The sequence below is a fragment of the Kogia breviceps genome, chromosome 10 (genome assembly GCF_026419965.1).
Source record: "Kogia breviceps isolate mKogBre1 chromosome 10, mKogBre1 haplotype 1, whole genome shotgun sequence".
Classification (NCBI taxonomy): Eukaryota; Metazoa; Chordata; class Mammalia; order Artiodactyla; family Physeteridae; genus Kogia; species Kogia breviceps.
This window is the reverse complement of record NC_081319.1, coordinates 58,034,506-58,048,773: the sequence shown is the minus strand read 5'-3', so window position 1 is coordinate 58,048,773 and position 14,268 is coordinate 58,034,506. Positions and strand designations below refer to the sequence as shown.

Below are 14,268 nucleotides of genomic sequence, written 5' to 3'. Positions count from 1 at the left end.
GCCGGGGCCCTTCCGCAGCGGGCAGCCTCAGTGAGGCCGCCCCCCCCACGGGCCCCGGGGCAGCTCCGTGACGGCGGAGGCGGACGGAAGAGACCCCGAGAGGAGCCGCGAGCTCCAGCTCAGCAGAAACGCGGGCTCCGTTCCAGGCAAAGTGGGTGCAGCCGCTCTGCCCCGAGGCCTTCCGGGAGGGAGCGGGGCGCCAGGGGGAGGAGCCGCCAGGAGCGCAGGGCCCCATCGGGGTACCTGGAGGGGAGGCCCGGCCTGGGGGCCCCGCCCACTGTGGACGCAGCGCAGGCCTTTTTCCTGGAATCCTACACAAAATGTCAGAAAGATACACGGTGTACAGTAAATGATCACAAATGATTGTTGCTGCAGTGCTTACTATCCTAGTAAACGTGTGAAATCCATAAAACACTTGAAGTGAAAACTTAACTATGAATTTTTACCTTTCCTTATTATGTCTCTGCTATTCACAACTGTCGTTAATGAATCAGAGACTGTGGCATCACTAGTTAAAAAGGAGTTTGTTAAAAAAATAGAACTCAGGCCCACCGGACCTACTGTATCAGAATCTGCCATCTTACAATCTCTCCAGTGTACTCGTGGACCCATGAATAGTTGAAAGGTACATTTCTACGTCGACATGTCTTTTCTGCCTGATAAATACACGCATTTTATCCAGTTTGTTATAAATCAAACACTCAAAAATGTATATGCCAGTTTTGAAACCATCATTTTATCATTTCTTTTCCAGAAAAGTATAGTCTCTATACTGGTTTTGTGGATCACATGCCAAAAGTATAGTCTCTATACTGGTTTTGTGGATCACATGCCATACACTTTTCTTGTAGTTAGAAATAAGGTAGAGAAAGTTACTTTGTTAAAAAGAAATATATATATATATATATATATATATATATATATATATATATATATATATAAAAGTGAATAATTGAAGACACTCTTCTAAATCAAAACCAGTTCTGTTAACTTGCTGTTTTCTTCTTGGGTCACATTATGAACGCTTCCCGTGGCGACATGGCAGGTGTACTTTTAATTTCAGGGACTGCTGACATTCCAGGATGTGGCCATCCATTTCTCTCAAGAAGAGTGAGAATGCCTGGACCAAGATCAATGGGAATTGTACAGGGATGGGATGTGAGAGAAGTATAGGAACCTGCACTCCTTGGGTGCATAGGATACCTTCCTTCCAGAATTCCTTATCCAACCAGAGGGTTTAGAGTCCTTCATTTGTAGAATGTCTCCTGGAATCTTCTGCTTCCTATAATAGGGTTCCAGAGTGCAACGTTTCAGGACAGATTGGGAGTTTGTGGGTATAATTTATTTTATTCTTTTTAAATTGCAGCCTCCCTTTGTAATATACTTTGAGAGATTTCCCTCTCAACACCAAGACCCAGTTTCACTCAACGACCAGCAAGCTACAGTGCTGGACACCATATGCCCAACAACTAGCAAGACAGGAACACAGCCCCATCCATTAGCAGACAGGCTGCCTAAAATCATAATAAGGGTACAGACACCCGAAAACACACCACCAGACGTGGACCTGCCCACCAGAAAGACAAGATCCAGTCTCATGCACCAGAACACAGGCACTAGTCCCCTCAACCAGGAAACCTACTCAACCCACTGAACCAACCTCAGCCACTGGGGACGGACACCAAAAACAACGGGAACTACGATCCTGCAGCCTGCAAAAAGGAGACCCCAAACACAGTAAGATAAGCAAAATGAAAAGACAGAAAAACACAAGGCAGATGAAGGAGCAAGGTAAAAACCCACCAGACCTAACAAATGAAGAGGAAATAGGCAGTCTACCTGAAAAAGAATTAAGAATAATGATAGTCAAGATGATCCAAAATCTTGGAAATAGAATAGATGAAATGCAATAAACTCTTAACAAGGACCTAGAAGAACTAAAGAGGGAGCAAGCAATGATGAACAACACAATAAATGAAATTAAAAATACTCTAGATGGGATCAATAGCAGAATAACTGAGGCAGAAGAACGGATAAGTGAGCTAGAAGATAAAATAGTGGAAATAAGTACTGCAGAGCAGAATAAAGAAAAAACAATGAAAAGAACTGAGGACAGTCTCAGAGACCTCTGGGACAACATTAAACGCACCAACATTCGAATTATATGGGTTCCAGAAGAAGAAGAGAAAATGAAAGGGACTGAGAAAATATTTGAAGAGATTATAGTTGAAAACTTCCCTAATATGAGAAGGGAAATAGTTAATCAAGTCCAGGAAGCACAGAGAGTCCCATACAGGATAAATCCAAGGATAAACATGCCAAGACACATAATAATCAAACTGTCAAAAATTAAATACAAAGAAAACATATTAAAAGCAGCAAGGGAAAAACTACAAATAACACACAAGGGAATCCCCATGAGGTTAAGAGCTGATCTTTCAGCAGAAACTCTGCAAGCCAGAGGGAGTGGCAGGAAATATTTAAAGTGATGAAGGAGAAAAACCTACAATCAAGATTACTCTACCCTGTAAGGATCTCATTCAGATTTCATGGAGAAATTAAAACCTTTACAAACAAGCAAAAGCTGAGAGTTCAGCACCACCAAACCAGCTTTACATCAAATGCTAAAGGAACTTCTCTAGGCAAGAAACACAAGAGAAGGAAAAGACCTACAAGAACAAACTCGAAACAATTAAGTAAATGGTAATAGGAACATACATATCGATAATTACCTTAAATGTAAATGGATTAAATGCTCCCACCAAAAGACACAGACTGGCTGAATGGATACAAACACAAGACCCATATATATGCTGTCTACAAGAGACACACTTCAGACCTAGGGACACATAGAGACTGAAAGTGAGGGGATGGAAAAAGATATTCCATGCAAATGGAAATCAGAAGAAAGTTGGAGTAGCAATTCTCATATCAGATAAAATAAACTTTAAAATAAAGACGATCACAAGAGACAAAGAAGGACACTACATAATGATCAAGGGATCGATCCATGAAGAAGATATAACAATTGTAAATATTTATGCACCCAACATAGGAGCACCTCAATACATAAGGCAAATACTAACAGCCATAAAAGGGGAAATCGACAGTAACACAATCATAGTAGGGGACTTTAACACCCCACTTTCATCAATGGACAGATCATCCAGAATGAAAATAAATAAGGAAACACAAGCTTTAAATGATATATGACACAAGATGGACTTAATTGATATTTATTGGACAGTCTATCCAAAAACAATAGAATACACATTTTTCTCAAGTGCTCATGGAACATTCTCCAGGATAGATCATATCTTCGGTCACAAATCTAGCCTTGGTAAATTTAAGAAAATTGAAATTGTATCAAGTATCTTTTCCGACCACAATGCTATGAGACTAGATATCAATTACAGGAAAAGACCTGTAAAAAATACAAACACATGGAGGTTAAACAATACACTACTTAAAATCGAAGTGATCACTGAAGAAATCGAAGAGGAAATCACAAAATACTTAGAAACAAATGGCAATGGAGATACGACGACCCAAAACCTATAGGATGCAGCAAAAGCAGTTCTAACAGGGAAGTTTATAGCAATACAATCCTACCTTAAGAAACAGGAAACATCTCAAATGAACAACCTAACCTTGCACCTAAAGCAATTAAAGAAAAAAGAACAAAAAACCCCCAAATTTAGCAGAAGGAAAGAAATCATAAAGATCAGATCAGAAATAAATGAAAAAGAAATGAAGGAAATGATAGCAAAGATCAATCAAACTAAAAGCTGGTTGTTTGAGAAGATAAATAGAACTGATAAACCATTAGCCAGACTCATCAAGAAAAAAAGGGAGAAGACTCAAATCAATAGAATTAGAAATGAAAAAGGAGAAGTAACACCTGACACTGCAGAAAAAAAAAGATTATTAGAGATTACTACAAGCAACTGTATGTCAATAAAATGGACAACCTGGAAGAAATGGACAAATTCTTAGAAATGCACAACCTTCCAAGACTGAACCAGGAAGAAATAGAAAATATGAACAGATCAATCACAAGCACTGAAATTGAAACTGTGATTAAGAATCTTCCAACAAACAAAAGCCCAGGACCAGATGGCTTCACAGGCGAATTCTATCAAACGTTTAGAGAAGAGCTAACACCTATCCTTCTCAAAGTTTTCCAAAAGATAGCAGAGGGAGGAACATTCCCAAACTCATTCTATGAGGTCACCATGACACTGATACTAAAACCAGACAAAGACATCATAAAGATAGAAAACTACAAGCCAATATCACTGATGAACATAGATGCAAAAATCCTCAACAAAATACTAGGAAACAGAATCCTACAGCACATTAAAAGGATCACACACCATGATCAAGTGAGGTTTATCCTAGGAAGGCAAGGATTCTTCAATATACGCAAATCAATCAACGTGATACACTATATCAACAAACTGAAGGAGAAAAACCATACGATCATCTCAATACATGCAGAGAAAGCTTTTGACAGAATTCAACACCCATTTATGATAAAAACCCTGCAGAAAGTAGGCATACAGGGAACTTTCCTCAACATAATAAAGGCCATATATGACAACCCACAGCCAACATTGTCCTCAATGGTGAAAAACTGAAACCATTTCCACTAAGATCAGGAACAAGACAAGGTTGCCCACTCTCACCACTATTATTCAACATAGTTTTGGAAGTTCCAGCCACAGCAATCAGAGAAGAAAAAGAAATGAAAGGAATCCAAATTGGAAAAGAAGTAAAGCTGTCACTGTTTGCAGATGACATGATACTATACATAGAGAACCCTAAGGATGCTACCAGAAAACTACTAGAGATAATCAATGAATTTGGTAAAGTAGCAGGATACAAAATTAATGCACAGAAATCTCTGGCATTCTTATACACTCATGATGAAAAATCTGAGAGTGAAATTAAGAAATCACTCCCATTTACCATTGCAACAAAAAGAATAAAATATCTAGGAATAAACCTACCTAAAGAGACAAAAGACCTGTATGCAGAAAATTATAAGACACTGATGAAAGAAATTAAAAATGATACAAATAGATGGAGAGATATGCCATGTTCTTGGATTGGAAGAATCAACATTGTGAAAATGACTCTACTACCCAAAGCGATCTACAGATTCAATGCAATCCCTATCAAATTACCACTGGCATTTTTTACAGAACTAGAACAAAAAATTTCACAATTTGTATGGAAACACAAAAGACCCCGAATAGCCAAAGCAATCTTGAGAACGAAAAATGGAGCTGGAGGAATTAGGCTCCCTGACTTCAGACTCTACTACAAGCCTACAGTAATCAAGACAATATGGTACTGGCCCAAACACAGAAATATAGATCAATGGAACAGGATAGAGAGCCCAGAGATAAACCCACACACATATGGTCACCTTATCTTTGATAAAGAAGGCAAGACTATACAGTGGAGAAAAGACAGCCTCTTTAATAAGTGGTGCTGGGAAAACTGAACAGGTACATGTACAAGTATGAAATTAGAGAGCACTCCCTAACACCGTACACAAAAATAAACTCAAAATGGGTTAAAGACCTAAATGTAAGGCCAGACACTATCAAACTCTTAGAGGAAAACATAGGCAGAACACTGTATGACATAAATCACAGCAAGGTCCTTTTTCACCCACCTCCTAGAGAAATGGAAATAAAAACAAAAATAAACAAATGGGATCTAATGAAACTTAAAAGCTTTTGCACAGCAAAGGATACCATAAACAAGACCAAAAGACAACCCTCAGAATGGGAGAAAATATTTGCAAATGAAGCAACTGACAAAGGATTAATCTCCAAAATTTATAAGCAACTCATGCATCTCAATAACAAAAAAACAAACAACCCAATCCAAAAATGGGCAGAAGAACTAAATAGACATTTCTCCAAAGAAGATATACAGATTGTCAACAAACACATGAAAGAATGCTCAACATCATTAATCATTAGAGAAATGCAAATCAAAACTACAATGAGATATAATCTCACACTGGTCAGTTTGGCCATCATCAAAAAATCTATAAACAATAAATGCTGGTGAAGGTGTGGAGAAAAGGGAACACTCTTGCACTGCTGGTGGGAATGTAAATTGATACAGCCACTATGGAGAACAGTATGGAGGTTCCTTAAAAAACTCCACATAGAACTACCATACAACTCAGAAATCCCACTACTGGGCATATACCCTGAGAAAACCATAATTCAAAAAGAGTCATGTAGGGCTTCCCTGGTGGCACAGTGGTTGAGAGTCCGCCTGCCAATGCGGGAGACGCGGGTTCGTGCCCCGGTCTGGGAGGATCCCACGTGCTGCGGAGCGGCTGGGCCCGTGAGCCATGGCCGCTGAGCCTGCGCGTCCGGAGCCTGTGCTCCGCAACGGGAGAGGCCACGGCGGTGAGAGGCTCGCGTATCGAAAAAAAGAAAAAAAAAGAGTCATGTACCAAAATATTCATTGCAGCTCTATTTACAATAGCCAGGACATGGAAGCAACCTAAGTGTCCATCAACAGATGAATGGATAAAGAAGATGTGGCACATATATACTCAGCCACATAAAGAAATGAAACTGAGTTATTTGTAGTGAGGTGGATGGACCTGGAGTCTGTCATACAGAGTGAAGTAAGTCAGAAGGAGAAAAACAAATACCGTATGCTAACACATATATATGGACTCTAAGGGAAAAAAATGTCATGAAGAGACTAGGGGTAGGATAGGAATAAAACACAGACCTACTAGAGCATGGACTTGAGGATATGCAGAGGGGGAAGGGTAAGCTGTGACGAAGTGAGAGAGTGGCATGGACATATATACACTACCAGACATGTGGTGGATAGCTAGTTGGAAGCAGCCGCATGGCACAGGGAGATCAGCTAGGTGGTTTGTGACCACCTAGAAGGGCGGGATAGGGAGGGTGGGAGGGAGGGAGACTCAAGAGGGAAGAGATATGGGAACATGTGTATATGTATACCTGATTCACTTTGTGGTAAAGCAAAAACGAACACACCATTGTAAAGCAATTATACTCCAATAAAGATGTTAAAAAAAAAGAGTCTAGAGAATTTTCACCACAAATTATCCCCACACAGGAATGGGACACTGTTTTGATGTTATGAGGTCTCTTTTCTAGAGATGTTTCAATATATAAAGAAGACATCTATATTTTATTATATAACTTATTTTTATTTCAAAATCTCAAACAATGAAAATTTATAAGCAATGTTGGTAATTTCAGTTAGGAGGTACTTAGAATATGGAATATTGCATCTCTTTCATAGACTCTGTGACTCTTCAAAGGGCCCTAAAAACACTATGAAATTGATTAGCAGCAAAGCATTAGCCTAATCAAAACCTTCCTCCTCCCCCTATGCATATATACATATACAAAAACTATACATCAATACATTCTTAGCTTAAATCTGAGAATTTGACAGTTATTCCCAGCAGCTGTGCAAGGTTACAAATGCTGTTCAAGATCACTAGTATCCAACTGGTTAAGAGAAAACCAATCCTTTCATTAAAACAAACAAATAAAAGTACAAAATAATTCGATCACATATTCTGAATTTCTTTTAAGATTAAAAACATTGAGGGATACAGTGAATCACCCAATATATTACTGTTCTGAATTCTATAATTTTCTTTATCTAAAACTATCTTTTATACATAGAAGGTTAGATGCCTTTAAACATAGTTTCAGCAATTGTAAGTAGATTCCTTTGAAACATATGACAAGTGTTTTTTTTAACTTGGAGGAAAGTTCTGCAAGGAGTGGGTTTTCTTCTCACAGATGAATTTTGCCGCATTTTCTCCCAGAAGCACACTGGGAGCCCTGTCATTCTGTATACATGTGTCCCATGTGTACCAGACCTCTAGAAAGATTTCCTGCAGGCACCATGGCATGTTGGTCTTTTCTTTTCCACACTCTCTTAGCAGCACCCAATCTTTGGGCATCTTGCCAGTAGTGGTTGAAGTCCAGAACTTGATCTTCACTGGGAAAACCAAGTCCATTCAAAATGCAGCACTTTCATCTTTTGGTTGGGCGATTCTTGGTCCCCCATGGATAGGAGTGATACCTAAAAGATTCAGAAGTGGAAGGAGTTCTCTACAGTCTCAAATATTTTAGTTCACATATTCAATTTCAAAAGCAGTAGCTCAGGTATATAAATAAATAAATCACAATGAATAAAAAGGTGATTCTAAACATAATGGAATGGGGAGATTTTTAGAAAGTTGCCTTTTGCTGAAGTTCAGTACTAACATTCTTTATCAAATTATAAACTTAATAGGAACTAATAACCCTACAGTGGAAAAATTAATACCCATCCAAAGTAACCTGTACATTAAATGCCTATTTTAAAGCAATGCAAGTTGATTCAATGTAGATTTCTTTTTCTCTCAACACATATTTCATTGTTACAAAGTAAAATATTAATATGTGCCCCTAAGTATATAAGAATGGTATGCTGGTCATCTATTCACTCACAAAACTCAACAGTTTTACTCTCATTACAACAATGAGAAAATGAAGGCATGCCAGGCTGTTTCATTCCGGTAAGGAAGCTAAATATTAATGTGTGCAAAATATAGGTAATCATACATCCCTGCAAATGACCACAAATAGAGCCCATTTGGGGCTGGCCCAGTTTGTTTTGATCTTGTTTCATTTTCCCTGCACTCTCAATTCAGTCTTACTTCCCCTTCCCAAATCCCTCATTTGGGTTAGGGCTCCTTGTTGCTGTTTCTATTTTTGTTACCACTTTCTTTAACTAATGCAGTATGTTGTGCCTGGGACATTCTTCCTACCAACTGCCCAAGTAGTCTCACCATTACTTAAACAGTTCTAGGTATCTTCCCCAAAGACAGCTAATAGCTAGATAATGGCCTTATCCTGACACTTTCCATTTGAGAATGGCATCTCTCTATCCCTAACTAAACATAAACCCTATGATCTAAGCTTAAATGTGCCATGTCTTGGCTTAATGCTTTAGCTGCTGTCTGGATGCTTTGTACATGTGTGTATAGGTTTGCACTGACAGTCTTAAGTTGTAAGCTTGAGTAATACAGGACTTATGTATGTAATTCCCTTTGCATGGTTATTAATCAAGATCATTTAATAATATTTTGCAGTGATGGCTATAATGACAATTAAGATTATGATGATGATTATGAGGACAATAGCAGATCTGACTAGATACTGGTGGAGGAGTTAAAACAATGTTTCTTATTTCAAACCACATTGCTAGGGAAGTTTTCTCAACTTGTGTTCCAAGTAAAAGATGAAAAATCACTGGGTAAACAAGGTCAACAGACTTCTTTCCTAAAGTATATCTCAAAATTTTCAATATAGTCATGTGTGTCAACATTCTCCAAAAATGGAGAAATGTACATTCAGGCTTTTCCAAATATATTTGGTCATGGAAATTTATTTTTCATATAACATCTATTATCATCTTTGATAATATTGGCTATTTACAAAACCTATTTAGGAAAATACACTCTACTGATTCTAAGTACCTCTACACGTCCTGCGATATTTAACATCCTCTATCCTTTGAGTATGGAAAAATCATGACTGTCACACAGCTGATCTGATTCATATTTGGAATTATGTGCACTTTCAGTTTGTGAAGTATTAGGTACTTCTATGTGGAGCCTGACTTACTTCTTGGAAACTAATTGGGAACATCGGTAAACAAGTAATGGCTTTAAGCACAACCAAGGGTTATTTTTACTGGTAAACCGTGAAAACTGTCTCCCCCAATTATATATTCTATCACTGCTATTAGGAACTGAAAAGGGAGTATCATGGTTATATGGATTTTTAAATGGATGATTCATTTTAATTTGGAACATTTTAAGAAAATTTGATGTCATTTCCATCATATATTACTTTAACTTGATCGTTTAAATCATATCTTCATATTATATTCACAATTCTGAATATAACTGTAAATAATTTTTCACCTTTGTCATTAGGCCTCTCATTGTCTATTTACCATAAGAAGAAAATCTGCAATTTCTTTTAATACAGGAATATGTCTTTGAAAGTAGAAGTAATGCTTGATTTTTTAAAAACTTAATAATTGTAGAATTGAAAAGGATAACCATAAATTTCAAAATAAGACTGGAATTACTATTTCTAAAAAAGGAAAAATAAGAGCTCTTATAAGAGCTTCCCTAAGTTCCTTACACCCCTGTTTTTTCATTATATTTAGCTGATTTTCTGCAAAAATTTGAAGACATCCATTGCCCATGATCCTGAGTCTCTGAGAAAATGTGATTTAAAAAATGATAAGCATGACTTTTGCCCCATTACAAGCCAACGGCACTTGAAATAATAAGTTGCCAAGAGTCAAGAACAGAGACATTCATACAATCCATGAAAGGCTGGATGTACTCAGATCAAGAGGAAAAAATGAAAATTCAAAATCCCTCCAGGGATGGGGGGAGAAGACTTATTATGGAGGTGGTGATTTCTATTAACAATATACCTTTGGAAAATGAGAATTACTCATTATTTCTCTGCAGTTACAAATCACAACAGGACTAAATGTACAAAGGTAGTAGTTTGGAAATATATTATCAAGCCAAAAGAGCAAGCAGCTGAATAATCTTATCTGTGATTCATAAGAACAACTCATTGAAACAGGGAAAAAAAAGGCTGGAGACTGAACTAACCTCAAAAAAGATTCTAATTTCCATATAATGACCTTAATAGAATGTTCTTGAGAGCTCTTTCTCTTTCCATGGCTAACAGTTATGTTTGGGGAAGACTTCTAGAATAATTTAAATAGTGGTCAACTGATAGCTTCATTAGCTAGACAGGAAAGCTATTACTCCAGGTAGAAAAGGCCACTAGGGAAAACAAACTCCAATGGACTATGCCTCCTAAAGCAACTTTGGCCATATAGGATGTGTAAGTGATTACTCATGGTCAATTTGATGCTTCTTTTATGAGTGGGCTCATTGGAAAAGTCAAGAGACAGCTCATGTATAGCAGACACTGTCAGCACCCATATCCCCTCATTCAAAGCACTTCAAAGCATGCTGGCCTGATTCCCTATGGTCAGCACCTGCGTTTCTTTCCCTGAGGACATCTCTGGTCTCTAGAATCTGCTTTGTCCACCCTTACGGAAGGCCAGAAATGCCAGGGAACTAACATCCTCTGGGGAAAAAGGCCTCAAATGATGACTAATGGAAATTAGAGATAAATACCATCCCAGCTCCCTCAGTCCATAAGTGGGAGAATTGAGGTACATGTTCTCTGCTGGCTCTCAGATTTCCACAATGGAATCAATCTCCAACCACCACAATGGTAACTTACTTGAAAATGAAACCTTTATTGAATTATTTTTTCAATCCCTTACCAGAGTTTCTTGGGATTGCCTCTCAAACTAATTGTACTCAAATCTTTTTGCCTTAAACTGTGTCCAACAGTAAAATTGCAGGAATCCATAACTGAATGAAATTTATAAAATAGAGTATATTTTTAAAGCACCAATAATGATTATTTTAGAAGATAACACACAGCCCCAGTAAACTGCAGTTTCTTATTTAGGGTAAGCAAATGGGAACACATAACAAAAAATCCCTTTCCCACAAACGTATCTTAAATTCACCAGAAGTGATTCTTTGTTTAGTTGCATTTTCCCCCTTGCATTCTATACAAATAACTGTTAGATTTTGGTCATGGACATTTGAGTTTCGGCTCTTCCAATACAGGACAAACATGCTTAATTTAAAAAAAAACAATGTAGAAATAATTTTCCATTTCATTATGTAGGAGTAAATTACTACTAAGTGATCACCCTTTCTTTTCAACCAAGAATACAGCAGCTGCATCCATATAAAAGATGGTCAAAATACATTCTACTCACAGTTGTATCAAGTCTAAGCCAAGATATTTTACAAAAGTGTTTAAAATAGAAGGTCGGGGAAAGCCTCTGGAATCAAGGATAGAGAAATCAGATCTAATATCCAATGGTCTAAATTGAATTTTTACATTTCTAGATCTCACCTGTTAGAAGTAAAATTGTAATAACCACTTTCCTCTAGGACTTCTTCAATCACAATCTAAAGTTTAAAAAAATCAGGTTAGTATTGAATTAAAAGCCACAAAATAAAATCATTCAGAGACACTGCAAAAACATCACCTGCATCTGTTCATATGTTATCCCCTGTTCCAAATCAAAGCTGGAGGGTAGACCTGAAATAGATAAATTATGAAAAGCCTGACATTTGGTTCATGTTTTCTTAGATTTTATTGGCAATTATGACTCACATCCAGTGAAAAGAGGTCAGTTTCTTAGTGATGAAAGTGAGAACTTACAAACACATTCCAAATTATCTTGGCTTTTGGGGTGGCCATCACAAAATAATACACAAGATTTATGGGCATTGCTCATGGTATAAATTGGCCAATTAAGTTAGGGGTGTGTGTGTGTGTGTGTGTGTGTGTGTGTATGTATGTGTGTGTGTGTGTGTGTGTGTGTGTGTGTGTGTGTGTATGTGTAAGGATAGGTAAGGAGTGGTTCTAAATACAAACTTCCTGATAGGCAAAGAAAAGATTAAGAAACTATCCCTCATCGACAAGGCAAAAAGAGTAGATATGTGCTAGAAAAAAAATTCTTAGAGGAAGGCAGAAATAGCCAGAGGAGGACAACAAAGGTCTGACCCTTGGTTATGGCTGCCAGAGGGAATAAAATACATTTAAAATCAGAAGACAGTAATTCTTTTGAGGTTTGGTCTGAGTATGATATACCAGCACATTAACCAACCCCAGCACCACCCAAAGTAATGTTGACCAGTTTCCACTCAAGTCAATCAACACTTATCACATGGAGGCCCAGGAGCTCCCCTGCCACTTACTTAGGAGAGAGAAAAGAGAATGGGTTGAAGGTTAAGAGGACGCACGAGGATGTGAGTCCTGGCAGCTTGTTTTTCAAGCCTAGCTTAAAGGTGTTGCCCAAAGTTCTCCCGGGTTCTGCTGTCTTTGCTTTTGTCCAGCCTGCCATGACCAGGGACACACCTGGTCTGCTCTGGGGTGGGGCATCCAGCTTCTGGAAGAGCCTGTCAACTCCCTCTCAGGCCGCTGAGAGACTTCCACCAGAGCTCTTCACTCAGCAGGGCTGCTGTGGTAAGAAGTCTGGCCTGTGACTGACCTACCTGCCCAGGAGGGTGCAAATGACTTTACTTCACTTAGTATGATAATCTCTAGATCCATCCATGTTGCTGTAAATTGCAAGATTTTATTCTTTTTTATGGCAAATATTCCATTATATATATATATATATATATATATATATATATATATATATACCATATTGTACTAAGTGAAGTAAGTCAGAAAGACAAATATTGTATGACATCACTTATCTGTGGAATCTAAAAAATAATACAATTGAACTTATTTACAAAACAGAAACAGACTCACAGACATAGAAAACAAACCTATGGTTAACAAAGGGGAAAGAGGGGGAGGGATAAATTAGGCATATGGGATTAACAGATGCACACTACTATATATAAAATATATAAAAAATAATGATTTACTGTATAGCACTGGGAACTATATTCAATATTTTTAATAATCTATAATGGAAAAGGAAAAGAATATGAAAAAGAATATATATATATATATATATATATATGGATCACTTTGCTGTACACCTGAAACTAACACAATATTATAAATCAACTATAGTTCAATTTAAAAAAAATAAAAGCAAATGACTTTAGATAACAGTTTATCTCGATCTTACAGATTTCTCAGGGACAATTTTAAATGAAGGTCTGTCTACCCAGTTTAGCTGTATTCTAGGAGTCCAAGACTTAGGGAGAGTTTGATAATTAGTACATGAAGTGATTTGCCTAAATTAGGCAACTTCAAAAACACAACAGAATTAAGCTTTTTTTTGTCTGAGTAGATGGCAAATCTTCATTTAACAGTAAAAGCTTCACATCTGTCTGCCCCACTGAGAGATATAACTATAGTTTACAGGGATTCAAAAATTACTTAGGAATTCTGTAACCTCAGAGTAGCTTGAAGATCTCTTCTGAGGTCAAATATCACAAGAAAAATTACATTATGCTGAGTCCCTACTACTGGCTAAGTACTTGTTATATATTTACACTGATCATTGTTATAATCCTAAGATGGTTACCATTTTTGTTCTCATTTTACAGGCAAGAAAACTGGGGTTCAGTGAGGTCAAATAATTTGC

General features: G+C 37.5%; 1 protein-coding gene across 16 annotated transcripts in view; it reads right to left on the bottom strand.

Moving 5' to 3' along the window:
* Nucleotides 1-7,211: 7,211 nt before the first annotated feature.
* Nucleotides 7,212-14,268, bottom strand: part of NEK10 (NIMA related kinase 10) — a 312,063-nt gene continuing 305,006 nt past the window's right edge. For all 16 annotated transcript variants that reach the window (XM_067005874.1, XM_067005868.1, XM_067005869.1 and 13 more), the window contains 3 exons: nt 12,199-12,251; nt 12,063-12,118; nt 7,212-8,118 (listed from right to left, as the gene is read on the bottom strand). In XM_067005874.1, the coding sequence (XP_066861975.1) occupies nt 8,070-8,118; nt 12,063-12,118; nt 12,199-12,251 (158 nt within the window). In that variant the 3' untranslated portion in view covers nt 7,212-8,069. The remainder of the gene's footprint in view (nt 8,119-12,062; nt 12,119-12,198; nt 12,252-14,268) is intronic.